The sequence below is a fragment of the Rutilus rutilus genome (genome assembly GCF_951802725.1).
Source record: "Rutilus rutilus genome assembly, chromosome: 3".
NCBI classification, from domain to species: domain Eukaryota; kingdom Metazoa; phylum Chordata; class Actinopteri; order Cypriniformes; family Leuciscidae; genus Rutilus; species Rutilus rutilus.
In genome coordinates, this window is record NC_140211.1 from 44112039 (window position 1) to 44130476 (window position 18438).

At 37.9% G+C, this 18438-nt stretch overlaps 1 protein-coding gene across 1 annotated transcript in view; it reads left to right on the plus strand.

Moving 5' to 3' along the window:
* Positions 1-18353, plus strand: part of col25a1 (collagen type XXV alpha 1 chain) — a gene marked incomplete at its 5' end in the record, with an annotated part of 143077 nt that extends 124724 nt beyond the window's left edge. The window contains 4 exons of the mRNA XM_084404111.1: positions 11572-11658; positions 12052-12129; positions 13461-13499; positions 14361-18353. Of these exons, the coding sequence (XP_084260237.1) occupies positions 11572-11658; positions 12052-12129; positions 13461-13499; positions 14361-14387 (231 nt within the window). The 3' untranslated portion in view covers positions 14388-18353. The remainder of the gene's footprint in view (positions 1-11571; positions 11659-12051; positions 12130-13460; positions 13500-14360) is intronic.
* Between the last annotated feature and the right edge of the window lie 85 nt (positions 18354-18438).

An 18438-nucleotide genomic window follows, 5' to 3' on the forward strand; every position in this document is an offset into this window, starting at 1 on the left:
GTGTTAAATCATGCCAAGATCATGCTAAGAACTCTATAAAAACTCCATAGTAACCATCTGTGACAACTACCAGCCACCTAGTAACACCATATCAACCACCCTGAATACCTTAGCAACCGCCTAGCAACACCTAGCAACCACCCATAACACCCTAGCAACCACCTAGCAACCACCCAAAAGACCCTAGCAACCACCTAGCAACCACCCAAAATATCCTAGCAACCACCCAAAACACCCTAGCAACCGCCTAGCAACCACCCAAAAGACCCTAGCAACCACCAAAAATATCCTAGCAACCACCCAGAACACCCTAGCAACCGCCTAGCAACCACCCAGAACACCCTAGCAACCACCCAAGATATCCTAGCAACCACCCAAAACACCCTAGCAACCACCCAAAAGACCCTAGCAACCACCCAGAACACCCTAGCAACCACCCAAAATACCCTAGCAACCACCCAAAAGACCCTAGCAACCACCCAAAACACCCTAGCAACCGCCTAGCAACCACCCAAAAGACCCTAGCAACCACCCAAAATATCCTAGCAACCACCCAAAACACCCTAGCAACCGCCTAGCAACCACCCAAAAGACCCTAGCAACCACCCAAAACATCCTAGCAACCACCCAAAACACCCTAGCAACCGCCTAGCAACCACCCAAAAGACCCTAGCAACCACCCAAAAGACCCTAGCAACCACCCAAAATATCCTAGCAACCACCTAAAATATCCTAGCAACCACCCAAAACACCCTAGCAACCACCCAAAACATCCTAGCAACCACCCAAAACACCCTAGCAACCGCCAAGCAACCACCCAAAAGACCCTAGCAACCACCCAAAAGACCCTAGCAACCGCCTAGCAACCACCCAAAAGACCCTAGCAACCACCTAAAATATCCTAGCAACCGCCTAGCAACCACCCAAAAGACCCTAGCAACCACCCAAAATATCCTAGCAACCGCCTAGCAACCACCCAAAAGACCCTAGCAACCACCCAAAATATCCTAGCAACCGCCTAGCAACCACCCAAAAGACCCTAGCAACCATCAGAAATATCCTAGCAACCGCCTAGCAACCACCCAGAATACCCTAGCAACCACCCAAAACAGCCTAGCAACCACCCAGAAACCCCTAGCAACCGCCTAGCAACCACCCAGAATACCCTAGCAACCACCTAGAACACCCTAGCAACCACCCAAAATACCCTAGCAACCACCCAAAAGACCTTAGCAACCACCCAGGACACCCTAGCAACCACCTAGCAACCACCCAGAACACCCTAGCAACCGCCCAAAATACCCTAGCAACCACCCATAACATCCTAGCAACCGCCTAGCAAAAAACGTTCTGCTCCAAACTTTCTCAAGCCAACTTAAAGTTTGTCTCGACGAACTTTCGCATCTAGTTAAGTTGGCTTGAGAGAGCCAACTTACTGAAATCCTATTTAAACTTATTATTATTATTATTATTATTATTCTTCTGTTAAAAACTGTTGACTCAAACTCGTCCTAGAGCTTTAACTCTACATACTCCAAACTCGGCTCACACACTCAAACTGATCTGAAGTTAGTTGCTTTATCTTTTCAGACTGATCGGACTTACGGTTTTCCTACAAATGACGATCAAAACTCGGAAAAACTCCCATTGACTTAACATTGGGCATTCTAAAAAAATTCAAACTCACCAACCGACAAAAATTTAAATCTAAATCCCTTGAAAACTAATTCAAACTGCCATTCTATATATATTAGCCAATGAAACTCATTTAAACTAATAAACTCTAATCTCATACACTTATAAACTAATTAACTTAAATTTAATAACTAATTAACTAATAAACTCATGAATTCATAGACTTATGAACTCTTAAACTCATAAATTAATACATTCTGAACTCTAAACTCATTTAAACTTATAAACTCTAAACTCAAAAACTTGTACACTTATAAACTCTAAACTCATAAACTCTGAGTGTGTGTGTGTGTGTGTGTGTGTGTGTGTGTGTGTGTCTGAGTGAGTGTGTGAGCGAGGTAGTCTGTGTGAGTGTGTGTGTGTGTGTGTGTGTGTGTGTTTGTTTGTTTGTTTGTATCTATCTAACTTATTTATATATCTATCATAAACTTCAAACTACTTTAAACTACTTTAAACTTCAAACCAATTTAAACTTCTTAAGTTTAAAGCTCCCAGCTCCCAAGCAACTCCATAGCAACCAAACTTGAGTACCCTAGCAACCGTTTTGCAAGACCTATATCTCTGTATCAGAACATCGTATAGAGATGAGGTTTGGCTCTTTTGACTCATGCTAGCAAACAGCACTTCCAACATGCTACATATGCTAGCAGTGAATAGCTACATGCTAATAGCGATTAGTTAAGTGTTAAATCATGCCAAGATCATGCTAAGAACTCTATAAAAACTCCATAGTAACCATCTGTGATAACTACCAACCACCTAGTAACACCATATCAACCGCCCTGAATACCATAGCAACCCCCCAGAACACCCTAGCAACCGCCTAGCAACCACCCAAAAGACCCTAGCAACCACCCAGAACACCGTAGCAACCACCCAAAAGACCCTAGCAACCACCCAAAAGACCCTAGCAACCGCCTAGCAACCACCCAAAAGACCCTAGCAACCACCCAGAACACCGTAGCAACCACCCAAAAGACCCTAGCAACCACCCAAAAGACCCTAGCAACCGCCTAGCAACCACCCAAAAGACCCTAGCAACCACCCAGAATACCCTAGCAACCACCCAAAACAGCCTAGCAACCACCCAGAATACCTTAGCAACGCCTAGCAACACCATAGCAACCACCCATAACACCCTAGCAACTGCCTAGCAACCACCCAGAACACCCTAGCAACCACCCAAAATACCCTAGCAACCGCCTAGCAACCACCCAAAACCGCCTAGCAACCACCCAAAACACCCTAGCAACCGCCTAGCAACCACCCAAAATACCCTAGCAACCACCCAAAAGACCCTAGCAACCACCCAAAATATCCTAGCAACCACCCAGAACACCCTAGCAACCGCCTAGCAACCACACAAAAGACCCTGGCAACCGCCTAGCAACCACCCAAAACACCCTAGCAACCACCCAAAACACCCTAGCAACCACCCAAAATACCCTAGCAACCGCCTAGCAACCACCCAGAATACCTTAGCAACCGCCTAGCAACACCATAGCGACCACCCATAACATCCTAACAACCGCCTAGCAAAAAACTTTCCGGTCCAAACTTTCTCAAGCCAACTTAAAGTTTGTCTCGACGAACTTTCGCATCTAGTTATTATTATTATTCTTCTGTGAAAAACTGTTGACTCAAACTCGTCCTAGAGCTTTAACTCTACATACTCCAAACTCGGCTCAGACACTCAAACTGATCTGAAGTTAGTTGCTTTATCTTTTCAGACTGATCGGACTTACGGTTTTCCTACAAATGACGATCAAAACTCGGAAAAACTCCCATTGACTTACATTGGGGAGTTCTAAAAAATTCAAATCCAGATTCAAACTCACCAACCGACAAAAATTCAAATCTAAACACCTTGAAGACTAAACCAAACTGCCGTTCTATATATATTAGCCAATGAAACTCATTTAAACTAATAAACTCTAATCTCATACACTTATAAACTAATTAACTTAAATTTAATAACTAATTAACTAATAAACTCATGAATTCATAGACTTATGAACTCTTAAACTCATAAATTAATAAACTCTGAACTCTAAACTCATTTAAACTTATAAACTCTAAACTCAAAAACTCGTACACTTATAAACTCTAAACTCATAAACTCTGAGTGTGTGTGTGTGTCTGAGTGAGTGTGTGAGCGAGGTAGTCTGAGTGAGTGTGTGTGTGTGTGTGTGTGTGTGTGTGTGTTTGTGTGTATCTATCTAACTTATTTATATATCTATCATAAACTTCAAACTACTTTAAACTACTTTAAACTTCAAACCACTTTAAACTTCTTAAGTTTAATGCTTCCAGCTCCCAAGCAACTCCATAGCAACCAAACTTGAGTACCCTAGCAACCGTTTTGCAAGACCTATATCTCTGTATCAGAACATCGTATAAAGATGAGTTTTGGCTCTTTTGACTCATGCTAGCAAACAGCACTTCCAACATGCTACACATGCTAGCAGTGAATAGCTACATGCTAATAGCAATTAGTTAAGTGTTAAATCATGCCAAGATCATGCTAAGAACTCTATAAAAACTCCATAGTAACCATCTGTGACAACTACCAGCCACCTAGTAACACCATATCAACCGCCCTGAATACCATAGCAACCACCCAGAACACCCTAGCAACCGCCTAGCAACCACCCAGAACACCCTAGCAACCACCCAAAATACCCTAGCAACCACTCAAAATATCCTAGCAACCACCCAAAACACCCTAGCAACCGCCTAGCAACCACCCAAAAGACCCTAGCAACCACCTAGCAACCACCCAAAATATACTAGCAACCACCCAAAACACCCTAGCAACCGCCTAGCAACCACCCAAAAGACCCTAGCAACCACCCAAAATATCCTAGTTTCACCCAGAACACCCTAGCAACCGCCTAGCAACCACCCAGAACACCCTAACAACCACCCAAAATACATTAGCAACACCCTAGCAACCACACAGAATACCTTAGCAACCGCCTAGCAACACCATAGCAACCACTCAGAACACCCTAGCAACCACCTAACAACACCATAGCAACCACCAAGAACACCCTAGCAACCGCCTAGCAACCACCCAGAATACCTTAGCAACTGCCTAGCAACACCATAGCAACCACCCAGGACACCCTAGAAACCACCTAGCAACACAATAGCAACCACCCAGAACACCCTAGCAACCGCCTAGCAACCACCCAGAATACCCTAGCAACACCATAGCAACCGCCTAGCAACCACCCAGAATACCCTAGCAACACCATAGCAACCGCCTAGCAACCAACCAGAATACCCTAGCAACTGCCTAGCAACAACATAGCAACGACCCAGAACACCCTAGCAACAGCCTAGCAACTTTTTTAACTTTAAACTACTTGAAACTTTAAACTGCTTTAAACTTCAAACTAATTTAAATTTTAAACTACTTTGAACTTCAAACTACTTTAAACGTTGAAGTACTTTAAACTTCAAACTACTTACAACTACTTTAAACTTAAAACTACTTTAAACTTTAAACTACTTTAAACTTTAAACTACTTTAACCTTTAAACTAAATTAAACTTCAAACTACTTTAAACTTCAAACTAAATTAAACTTCAAACTACTTTAAACTTTAAACTAAATTAAACTTCAAACTTCTTTAAACTTTAAACTAAATTAAACTTCAAACTACTTTAATCTTCAAACTACTTTAAACTTTAAACTTTCCAGTCCAAACTTTCTCAAGCCAACTTAAAGTTTGTCTCGACGAACTTTTTAATCTAGTTCTTTTTTAGTTCTTTAGTTCATTCCTACTTCCATAGGAATTAACTGAAAACGCTCGCTCTGCTTCAATTGGCTCTGCTTTTCTTTACAGTAAAACACTGTTCTCAAGGATTCATCCAACCCTGTTTAAAAATAATCCAATACTGCCCTCTTTTGGAAATACTATATATTCAATCGGTAGTATTATTTTATACAGAAATAAATTATTTATAATTCAGATGAGAATAAAGTTAGTGTTAATTAATATTGTAAGAAAAACAAATATATTGATCTGAAATCTACTATCATTTGCTGCAAATAGGTTGACTATTTTATTATTATATTTTATTACGACTATAATGAACCGGCTGCAATGTCAAGATTGCAATGCTGGAATGCACAGTGTGTGTGTGTGTGTGTGTGTGTGTGTGAGGCGCGGGTGTGATCGAACAGTGGAAACATAAAAACATAGGCTGCTCCGTCATTTTGTAATAGGCCTACCTGATTTTGAACACAAGAGGGCAGTATAGCCCTATGTATGACTTTTTTTTTTTACTAAATAGCGCATTCTGGCTGTTTTTAAACTTATACATAATTCTTGAATTGAAAAAACTGAATAAACCCAAAACTGGGTTTAGTTGTGATATTTGTATAATTTTATATAGAAATAAATGGTGTATAATTTCATTTTTAGAAGATATGAGGCTTTTACTGTTTCCTTTTTTGACATTACTTTAATCCCTCGCCATAGCAAAAACGTTTGAGATATTTAGTATCCGTTCACAATTTAGCATCTTTAATGTATTTTCATCATGTTGAAAAAGTTTGGTGGGAATAAAATAAACCATTTAAGAGGAGTGGGTAAAAATGCAGAGGCTGATTTTGCAAATAAATTCAAACCAAAATATCTGACTTCCTGTTGCTCGGAGCTAATGACTGTAAAATAGAAAGTTGTCCGGCTCGATGAGACCAATATACGTACTGATTTTTGTAACTGTTGGTAAAACTAACCCCCCCACTTTTGATAAAAGCATTTTGAAAGTGACACACTTCCTGCTGCCAGTTGGTGGCGCTATAACTTTGACTCACAATAGTTACATCCATCTGATCGGCCTCTTACCACAAACACACTGCTGAAGTTTCATCAAGATCAGTTAACGTATGCAGAAGTTATATCACTTCGTGTTTCTATTTTCTCGCCATAAATTCGTTTCCTCGCCACGGCCAAACCGTTCGAGATATCAAAAATCCGTCCGCAATTTAGCATCCTCAATGTCTTGACTTCATGCACACCGAGATTGGTAGGGATCGGATTAATTTTCTAGGAGGAGTATTTCACATTCCACAGCAAGCGTTTTCCAAACAACCCATAATAGCCGACTTCCTGTTGGGCTGGCGTAAAACTTGACTGGGGAAAGTTGTTCGGCCCAATGAGATCTATATGTGTACTGAGTTTCATATTAATTCATGCAAGCATGTTTGATCTATGGACCAAGTTTTCAGACCCCGTTCAAGGGGGCGCTGTTGAGCCCCCCTGCCACGCCCGGGTACCAGCTTCAGCCCGTCCCTCATGGCCGTGGGTTCTGACCTATGTGCAAAGTTTCAAGAGTTTTCGAGCACGTTAAGGGCCCCAAAAGCCCCTGAAACCTTGAAAAACAAGAATTAAACTCAAAAGACAACCAACCCCCACCCCCCACCCCACACACACACAGAGACAGAGAGAGAGAGGGAGAAAATCCACATTCAAACCAAAATATCTGACTTTCTGTTGGTCGGAGCTATTGAATGTAAATTAGAAAGTTGTCCGGCTCAATGAGACCAATATACATACCGATTTTTGTGACTGTACATAAAATTAACCCCCCCACTTTTGTCAAAAGCATTTAGAAAGTGACACACTTCCTGCTGCCAGTTTGTGGCGCTATAACTTTGACTCACAATAGTCACATCCATGTGATTGGCCTCTTACAACGAACACACTGCCGAAGTTTCATCAAGATCAGTTTATGTATGCAGAAGTTATAACACACTTCCTGTGTCCCATTATTCGCCATAAATTTGTTTCCTCGCCACGGCCAAACCGTTCGAGATATCAAAAATCCGTTCGCAAGAATTCATCCTCAGTGTCTTGACTTCATTCACACCGAGTTTGGTGGCGATCGGATGAATTCCCTAGGAGGAGTATTTCACATTCCATTGTATGCGTTTTCCAAACAACATATAATAACCGACTTCCTGTTGGGCTGGCGTAAAACTTAGAGCACGAAAGTTGTTCGGCCCGATGAGATCTATATTTCACCAGTCACGGAAAGTAGGGACACAAGTCGGTTCTGGGGCATTTTGAGTTATTCACATATTCTGAAAGTGTAGTATTCAAGCTTTCCAACGATGTGTAACACATGGAAATCTGATAATATTTGGAGAAGTTGTGGCCATTTGAAGGTAGGCACTCAAAAAAACTGAAATGGTAGAAATCTGCTTCTAAAGATTTGCAAGTTCTCGCCCTTCTGGGAATGACAATAGGGCTCATTTACATCTCATTTAGATAAGTCATACCCCCTGTAAAGCTCCCCCGTCTCTCCCTCCCCCCTGAATGTACCAATTCTACAAATTCTCTAAATAAAACATCTCCAGTTAACTGGCAGAGCATTCATTTCGTTCGTTTTTTAAATAAGATACTAGCGCTGAAATGTGTTTTTTTTAATCAAGTGATCAAAGTGCTCGTTGCCACTGCGATCAGTGGCCAGATACAGTGTTTACTCGTGTGGCTCGCGCACACACTGCATTGTCTTCACTCGACGCGCGCTTCAATCCGTTGCGTTGCGAATACTCTCTATTCGTTCTGTTGAAATAACAAAATAATTCAAACGTTTGCGTGTCCCTGCTTGATATACAACCACTGATGAACATAATCGTTTTGATGAGAGAAAAAAAACTATACGAGAAAAAAAAAAAAAAATCTATATAAGGGCAGATTCGAACTCTCAACCTCTGACACAGCTGGCGAAAGCTCTACCACTGTACCATTCATACACACATTAATTATATAGGCGGATCTTTGTATTGGCACTGACAACATGTATTAGGCTACATCTCATTACACGACAAATTAAACCCCATGTAACCTACTATTTAAATCGATTGCTGGACATCGTAATGTTATTGGCGTCCATCTTCATTGAATTTTGAAATCAGATAGAGCCGGCCAGAGCGCTGCATAATAAGTAGCCACGCCGGCTTATTCAGTATGGAAATACACACCGACAATGACACGCCCCTACTGCGTGCTAGAATCTCCGAAAAACAAGCCGATTTCAACATCAAAATGTACGCTTTTAAATACACCAATACTGCTATCTCAAACATGGAGAGGCTTCTTCGTGATCTCAACTAACAGATTCTGCAAAAAAACGAAAATCACCAATTTTGAAAAAAAAAACGCTTCTTTCTCATTTTGCTCGAAAGTTGTGCTGCCGACTTGTGTCCCTGGTTTCCGTGACGGGTCACATATGTGTACTGAGTTTCATATTACATGCAAGCGTGTTTGATTTATGGACCAAGTTTTCGGACACCATTCCAGGGGGCGCTGTCGAGCCCCCCTGCCACCCCCGGGTACCAGCTTCAGTCCGGCCCTGATGGCCGCAGGTTCTGACGTGTGTGCAAAATTTCAAGAGTTTTTGAGCATGTTAAGGGCCCCAAAAGTGGCAAAAAGGCAGAAAAAAAAAAAAATCCATACGGAAACAATAAGGCCTTCGTCCTTTCAGGGCTTGGGCCCTAATAAGTATATTTGATTGTGCTAAAGTGGAACTATTGCAAGTATACTTTAGGTACACTATATCTTGTATTTAAAGACTGATATTATACACGCCATATGTACTGATATTGAACATATACATATGCTCAGATTTCTGCAACCGTACAGACAAGAAAAAAAAAATTTCTCGGATTTTCTGCGATTCACACAAAATTTGCCACACACCATTCCCAGACACTCATGAGAAAGAAATTTTTTTTTTTATTTGTCAACGCATTGCAAAGATAGGCTATTAATTAATTAATTGGTCAGGAAACCATTTTTACCAAACCAAACCAAATCCATTTTTACGAGTTGACATAAATATCCTGAAGGCAATATCCAATCATAATGAAGCTTGACACCATAGAAATAGGACATACTGATGATGCACTCGTAAGTTTAAAAAATATGCCAATAGGGGGCGCTACAAATGAAAAACCATTATAACTCTGCAACCGTATAATCTATGAAATTGAAGCACTGGTATGATGCTTCTTTGATGGACGTCCTAACATACTAATGACTCTTTGAAGATACTTCAAAAATCATGGCTGCCAGCAGCCAATCACATTTCAACGACTAATAACATAAAATCTGAATATGCATCCATTGTGTGAAAACAAATGTATATACCACTTTTTTTTTTTTTTACGGCCACAGGGTGGTCGCTATATAAGCTATTTTACATTGAGCTAATAAATCTACAACTGTGTGAAACCTTGCCCTGTTCAAGATTAAGTCTATTTTTTATGATTATCTATAAACTTTAATTTATGGGTGTGGAAATGCCAATTTGCACATATTGCCCTATTTCTACAGTGTCCAAACAACAAAATGGATACACAGTCAATGGGACATTCTGAATAAACATGAGAGTTTCATGAATTTCTGATGCTCGAGGTGCTAACAGCAATTTAATATATATATATATATATATATATATATATATATATATATATATATATATATATATATATATATATATATATATATTCAATTCATATCAATGGGAATTAGAGATGAAGGCCAGAATACCAATGTTTTCCACCAAAGGGAACCACATAATAACAATCCCTTTTAGGTCTCATAGTTTAAATTATGTGTAAATTGTTCAATAGATTTACTATGCATAAAACTCATTATAGTTTCATAAAATTTAATGAAGTCTAATCTAAAAGTCTTATCAGTTTGCAAAGAAATCTGTGATCTCCAAAGTTGGCAGACATGACTGAATGTATTGCTGTTAATTAAAATGGAAATTATAATATTATTTGTCTATTCTTATATAGTACATAGAATAATACAGGGACACTTAAAGACATGGCCATTGTATAACTGTATTGTCTTCATGAGTCGTTTGTGCTTGGACCCTGATAAATGCCAGATAAATATTTCCAGTTTATAATTTTCCTAGAAAACTGCATCCCTTTCTTATAAATATGTGCGCACACAGCATGACCATTTCATCACATTTGTTTTTGGTATTTAATCCAGTCTACCATAGATTTATTTTTCTTTGTTTTCATCATTTAAAATGTCAAATGAATGTAATCTCTTGGGATATCAAACGGGTTGAGCTGTGTGTGTATAATGTTTAATTCATGCATAATGGTTAATTTAATGATATAACCAAGAAGCAACGAATGTTGGAGGTAACTGACTTCTCTGTGTTTGTCATTACATGATACAGTTTCTTTTTCCTGTGTGGTTTGTTGGGCAGTGGGCTGTTGTGGGGTATTTCCCTGCTTCTCTTTCTCTTCCCTTGTGCCCTGTAAGACTACTGTCAATCCTGTTCCCTTCAACTGTAATTGACCTACACTCTCATCCCACTTCCTCCTGTCTGGTATTCCCATCTAACTTTTCCTTTCCCTCAAAGACTCCCTCACAAGCTTCCCTTCCTAGTAACACTTCTCAGTAAAACTATAATGGATGTTTGAATATTACTGTACATTTCATTCAGTTATGCATTGAATTTTTATAATGTGACAGTTTAGGAAATAAAACTGATTATTGTCAGAATATATTATGTTTCAGTAGTTAAAGGTGCACAGAGTTTGTTTTTTCTTCATTAAATACCCTTAAAGAAATGAATAGTACCTTTTAAAAATGTTTAAATTCATTTACATGACTCCAGTTATGCCTAAAAAGGCGGTCTCCACCCCCCTCTCGATAGATTAAAGTTTGGCTTTAAATACATAGTTTAAATAAAAAATAAAATAAATAAAAAAACAAAGACGCATACACAAAATACTGGTCTCAAAACACTGTACACATTTTAAAATACTTTACAAACTCCGATCAGACATATTCTTCAGCTGACCAAACTATTGTGTCCACAGGGGGAGAAGGGAAAGAAGGGCAAAAAGGGGCCTAAGGGGGAGAAAGGAGAACAGGGTGCCCCTGGATTAGATGCACCCTGCCCACTGGTATGTCCCAGCCGAGAGCTGGTAAACTGCCCCTGAAGTAAGACAGCGGACCCTTAAGGGAAGAGTTGTCCCGTGGTCAAAGTGGCAACCCAGCTCATCCTTGATATCTTAAATAGCTATGTTGTTTTGCTAAAACAAATACTTCCAACAATCTTTTTAAAACTGGAGTTTCCTTCTAGGGATGGAATTCCTAATCTAAGCAACCACGCAAGTTGCTTTCTAGTACAAAAGCCTGGGCAAATTGGCCTTTCAAGGAAAGGTGGTTAACATGATAACCAAGAAACCACTGGGCCACTCCTCTCTGCCCTGATCCGTGCCCTATCAAAGGGTGGCCGGAAGGGTGCCTGCAGCCTCTATCCTAGTAACACTCCTAGTTCCGTTTCTATGACACAGGGTTTCCGGGGCTTTAAGGGTGAAAAGGGCGAGCCAGGTCAGCCTGGCCTGGATGGGCTGGATGCCCCGTGCCAATTGGTACAGTATCCTGTTTTCCTACCTCTCCTGTGCATGCTGCCTAACTCTGCACCCACACCACTGAGCACCTCTCATCCATGCTTTTGGTGAAGAAGCTTTAACTTTAACCTCCATGCATGGCTTATAAATAGTGGAGCACAGCTTACAGTATCTCATTGCCCTTTTACCTTTAACACATGTACTGCATGCCTGCTTTCTACAGGTAAAGTCAAAGACATTTTAACAAGTTTTTCCCCCAACTGTATAATAGCATCAATAGCACTCATTTATTCCTTAATAGTTAAATTCACTCTTTTGTATATATGTAATATTTACTGAAAACTGCATTCACTCGCACCAATATCATAATTTTAGTGATTTTTTTCACCTGCTGGAATAACTAAATCTTATTCTTGTTTTCCCAAGTAAAAAAAAAAAAAAAAAAAAATACCATACTCTTTCTGCTTTTTGAATAGTGTTTGCTCTCCTAAGATGAAATAACCGGTCGTAATTAACCTTATCCCCTAATAATCCATTCCTGAGAGGTTATTTAGTTCAGTGTCAGCATGAGTCTCTCTCCTCCAGCCTTTAACCCTCTCCTGTTCCCTCTCATAAATCTGTTCCAATTGGGCACTCGATCCTGCTGAAGAAGAAAATGAGTCTTCAATCCACATTCTGAATCACCATGTTTAATGACTTTATTTATACATTTGACTGTGTCATTTTCATATCTGAATAAACGTGTTGTTATTAAAAAGAAGGTAAACATTTAGAGCATGTATGTATAAAGTATGTGCAATATAGCATTTTAATACATTTTCATAAAATTATTAATGATAATTTGTATGAATAGTTCAGTTTGACTTTTTCTCATGCCTATTTACAATGTTTGATCAAAGACTAAGTGTTTGTAGTGTCAATAACACATTTGAGTTTTGTCTATTCATGGCCAATTCAGAATTGCTTTATTTTTTTAATCAGCTAGCTTGCTTCTCATTACCATGTCAGGTTTGTTTAAGCATAAATGAATCTATGAAAGTGATTTGTTTGTTTATTTTTTTTGTTTGTTTGTTTGTTTGTTTGTTTGTTTGTTTATTATTTATATAATATTGTCTTTGCATGCACCATTGACTGGCACAATCACCGTCTCACAAAATACATGAGTTAACACAAATATTATGGTTAACCACTTTGGGGTTTCAGTTTAGTTAAACATATTACCTCAAAAGCCTGTTTAAACTTTAATATATTGATTTATTAAGGAAATTAAAAGAAAAACAAGAATGATTAACATATAAACATATACTGACACTGCATATTTCCTTTTTTTCTTTTCTTTTTCACCACCACAGGGTCCAGATGGACTTCCAATGCCAGGCTGTTGGCAGAAGGTAAGTTTAAGAAGATCCTCAAAAATCCTAAAGATATTTTGTAAAGTGTGGTTAAATGTTAGGGATAAAGAGCTTTCAACAGCTCTGTTGACATAATAACAGCATGAAGTTTATTCATTCATATAAGCCACTGAGTAGTAACTCATATCCTTTGGCCTTTGAAACTGTCTTTACCTTTTTTCCATATATTAAAACATTCACATCTTTGTGTTTTCTTTACAGTGATCAGTCTAACACAAAACGCATGGAGTTTGTAAATAAAGCTTAACTTTTTTGTATTAATAAAATAAATAAATTAATTCCCGAAACTATTAAGTGAAAAAATATATATATATAAAGGAAAGTGGCTGTATGTGTATACATAAAAAAAAGCAAGCCATGAAGCTCACACGTAGCTGCTCCTGTCACTTCCGTGTGCTCATGGCAATGTTTGTTATATTCACATCAGCACTGTGGAATTTAGAGACTTGACCAGCAAGAAACTCTTATTCACAAGGGCGTGTTTGCCCGGCTTTGCATGGCCCAGAATGAGAGTGGATACCAAAAGAGACTAACAGGGTAAACCGAAAAGGAGGAGGAGGAAGCGACTAAGGGATCGGCTTTGGCTCTTAAACGAGATCTTGGTGTGTTTGCCATTTTATCTCCACACCATCCATACTACCAGCTTAAATGACTAAAGACTCTATCCATACATCCTAAACCAAGCATGATGCCAACTTGAAGTATGTATACATATCACTTTGTGGTGTGGTCAAATTGTATGGCTTCTGCAAATCACTAACTGCGTGTCTTTCAGCTCGAATCAAAAAGATGTGTTTCTCTAGAGGGGGTTCATTTTTATTTTGTTTTCACCTTATAAAGGGTGTCACTCCTTGGCTGGTGGCTTGAGAAAATCAGAAAAGCAGGATTGATGGATTTCTTTATTGCAAAGAGCTCAGTGTGGCATCTGGCCCTCCTGCACCGCGATGTTGCCCTGCCTTGTAGTGAGAGTGACAACTTACACATTCAAATTATCGAAAGAGCAGGATACAAGATGCATCTGCATCTGCTCTAGAGTAAGCTAGGCAGCTGCAACTCATAAATGTCATATGTGATGCATGGGAAGTTGCTACGTTCATCCCTCCACCAGCAAAGCCATCTTTGTTCACTTTTCAGTGGGGTTCTTTTCGTAGCAGTGAGCTACACGGTCTGAGAAAAGCAGGATGGCATCTCTTTAATTATGACCTTTTGCTCATTGTTTGATTTGTTCATTTTTGAATGTTATAACAAAGACTATAGTCTTTGTGCATGAAGTAATTTGTCATTCATTCCTTTGTTGGAAATGGTTATTTCTTGTCTTTGAGTTGTAGATATAACATTTCAGTGTATTCTTTTGCAGCTATAAAGGCTCATAAATGCTTTTCATGTATTGTTGGAGCTAAAAGTGTTACATTGTTTATGACTTTCTTAAAGTGAAAGTTGGGACATATTGTGGTTTCAATGATATTCTGAGTAACCATTCTAAATCGATCAGTATTAGTCACCATAATCAAATACAGTGTTAATGTACAGTACAAGGTGCAAGCATACAGCAATCATTCGAGAGCTTTATTCCTTAGTCAGCACTGATTATCATTTTATAGCCTATAATCAGCAAGCACCGCTACATTCCAGAGTTCATTTATTTTTACAGCTTTAAAACCATTTTGACTATTACTTTGAACTTTTTAATGAGGCTTCAGCCACAATCGATACATTAAAACATGCCTGATCACAGCACTGCTGGCGTTACAATGGGTTTTCAGTCTGGAGGTGGCAGGATTATGGTCTCTCTCAACCTCTGGTGGGCATTTAAGATTATGATAACAACAATGCAGAAATCTTTTACTGAAATTAGTTTTGTATACTGAATTGAATGAATCATTGATAATTTAATAAGATAATTTCTTTCTTGGCTGTTTCTTTTCTTTTTACTTTTAATTACTGCATCATGCAAAGGGTATTCCTGATAATATGAAATTTGAAATACCTTTCACCATAAAATGTTTTACTTCTGTTCATGCTCAGCCGAGTTGCAGAAAGTGTGATGATTATAATAGATGTTGTCTGTTTTTATTCTTTTTTTCAACCCAAAAATTTCATGGGACCCTTCGGTCAGAAATGACAAATAATTGTACGTTTTGAAAAAAAAGAAAAAGTTTTTGATTTATCGGAATGGACATGATTCGAATATGTTAAAGGGTCGGGAAAAAAAATGGACACTTTTTTCCTTCGTGGCTCCTTCGTGGTCAAAAATGACTGACATAAGAAATGAATGGGAAATTCGAAAAAATAGGAAAACTCTGAGAATCGCTTGGTGGTACAATCTACAAATCAGCCATTGTGCAATAAAAAGTGCACAGCAATATAGGGGTGACACTATAAATATCAAGAGTGCAAAATCGACACCCCTCCTCCCCCCACACATATATATGACCTATCGCGACTATAGCACAGCAAGTTTTTGCAAATGTGTGAAATAAAATCGCAATGCAATAAAAAAAATATATATATATATGTATTTTGGGACACACCCACTCAAACACACACTCACTTCAACACATGCAGAGACATATACACATAACACACTATTGTACACACACAAATGAACTGGTGTGGCTGTAATAGTGTGGTAAAATTGAGACAAAAGACTCAAATAAGAGATTGAAATCAGATCAGACCAAGATTGATTAAGCGCTAATAAAGCATACCTGTTCATTTTTGTTACATTTTTATTGAATTTTGATGTTATGTGTAACAAAATCTCCTCCTCTTTATGCAAAAACTGACACTTAAAATCAACATTTCAACTTTCAACAAGAAAATCTAAACCTTGTCAAAAAGTAGTCTTTGAGAATGTCTAAGTATAAATCCAAATCCACAACTTAATAATAAAAAAGTTTTTATGATAGTGTTAATTAAATTATTTTCAATTGGGAAAAAAAAAATAGCTCATACATTTTTTATAAATATTGCATAGTATCATAAAATCCCCTTGAACAAAAATATATTACATTGGTTTTCCTGAAAAAAAAAAAGTTACATTTCAAGTCTTCGGTCACTTTTGACCACGAAGGAGGGTTAAATATATCACTGAACATCAGTTCTGATGACACGATTTTGATGAAATATTGACTGGAAAGGAATGAGTCTGAAATTCTTTTTTCTCTTTTCCGTTCTTTCTCTCCATCTCTTGTTGCATTAAGTTTAGATTAATATATGTATAGTGGGATATAAATGTGCAGTTATTGTGATTAAAGTGCAATTTATAGTTCATTTTTATGCACTGATGTAATGTACACCATACACAAATGCATTTTGTTGTCAGTTACTCAGCCACAATAAGAATATATTTTAATCACTTTCATGTTGGCACTGGGAATTAGTTTTGTTTTAACAGTACAGAATACAGTTGTACTTGTACACAAACAAGACTGAAAACAATAATGCTACGCTGGATTTTTTTCAAATATTTGTTTTCAAACTGATAAGCGTCACTGTTAATGTGCATGCATACCAGTCACATTTTCATAAACATTTCATTTGTGTCCATTTATTGTTACTATTATAATGTCACAAAATCTTTCTTCATGAGTTTTTTGTTTGAATAGAAGGCATGGGAGCCATATGTGACTTTTAAACTAATGTTTCAACTTTCAACGGTGCAATTCTGAATACATTTCCTTGTTTTGTTTTCTTCTTTCTTTTTGTTCCACCAAGATAGGTTTATTAAAGAAAATTCCATTATTTTCCTAATCGTTGTAAGTTATGACAATTTATGATTTTCTAATGATATATGTTTGTACAATGTTTTAACTGCTTTTTTGATTTACCATGTACTCTGATTGATTGTTTTTTTAGCTGCTTTTATTGAATAATAATTAAGCAAAACATCCACAAAATTACAAACGTCCCCCTCCCCCAAATGTCTACAGTAGATATTGTGGCTACACACACACACACACACACACACACACACACACACACACACACACATATATATATATATATATATATATATATATATATACTTTACATTTGTAAGATTTTTTAAATGTTTTTAAAAGAAGTCACTTCTGCTCAACAAGGCTGCAATTATTTGATCCAGAATACAGCAAAAACTATTTTTTTTTAAAATGCCATCTATTCCTGTGATGGCAAAGCTGAATTTTCAGCATCATTACTCCAGTATTCAGTGTCACATGATCCTTCAGAAATCATTCTGCTATGATGATGTGCTGCTCAAGAAACATTTCTTATTATTATCAATGTTGAAAACAGTTCTTTGATGTTCGAAAGAACAGCATTTATCTGAAATACAGCTTATCTGCTAAAGCATTATCTTTTCTGTCACCTTTGATCAATTCAATACGAATAAAAGTAATAGGCTACTTTCTTTCATTTCTTCCCAAAAAACAATTCTTACTGACCCCAAACTTTTGAACGATAGTGTATAAAGTTACAAAACTAGAGTTTAGAAAATAATTATTTAAATTCTAAATCTATTTCACAATATTACTGTTTCTGCTGTATTTTGGATCAAATAAATGCAGCCTTGGTGAGCAGAAGTGACTTCTTTTAAAAACCTTAATAAACTTACCGATCTAAAACTTTTGAACAGTAGGCCAACTGTATATAGGCCTATTCCAAATATCAAAAATCGTTCTTGTTTTTCTCACATTTCTCAATTCGTATAGGCTATGTTTGCTATTAATTGTTGTTGTACCATTTAAAGTGTTGGCTATTTGTCAAGATTGTGTTGTGCGTGTCCATGGCTCAGGGCACTTCATTTCCAATTCATGTTATGTGAAATTCTGTTGGAGCCAAATAAAATATCTTTTCTCCAAGTGTTTGGTCACTTAATCTACATTTAGATAGGAGCGAAAGGTCCACTTTTGCAATAGTGATTGAACTGATACGT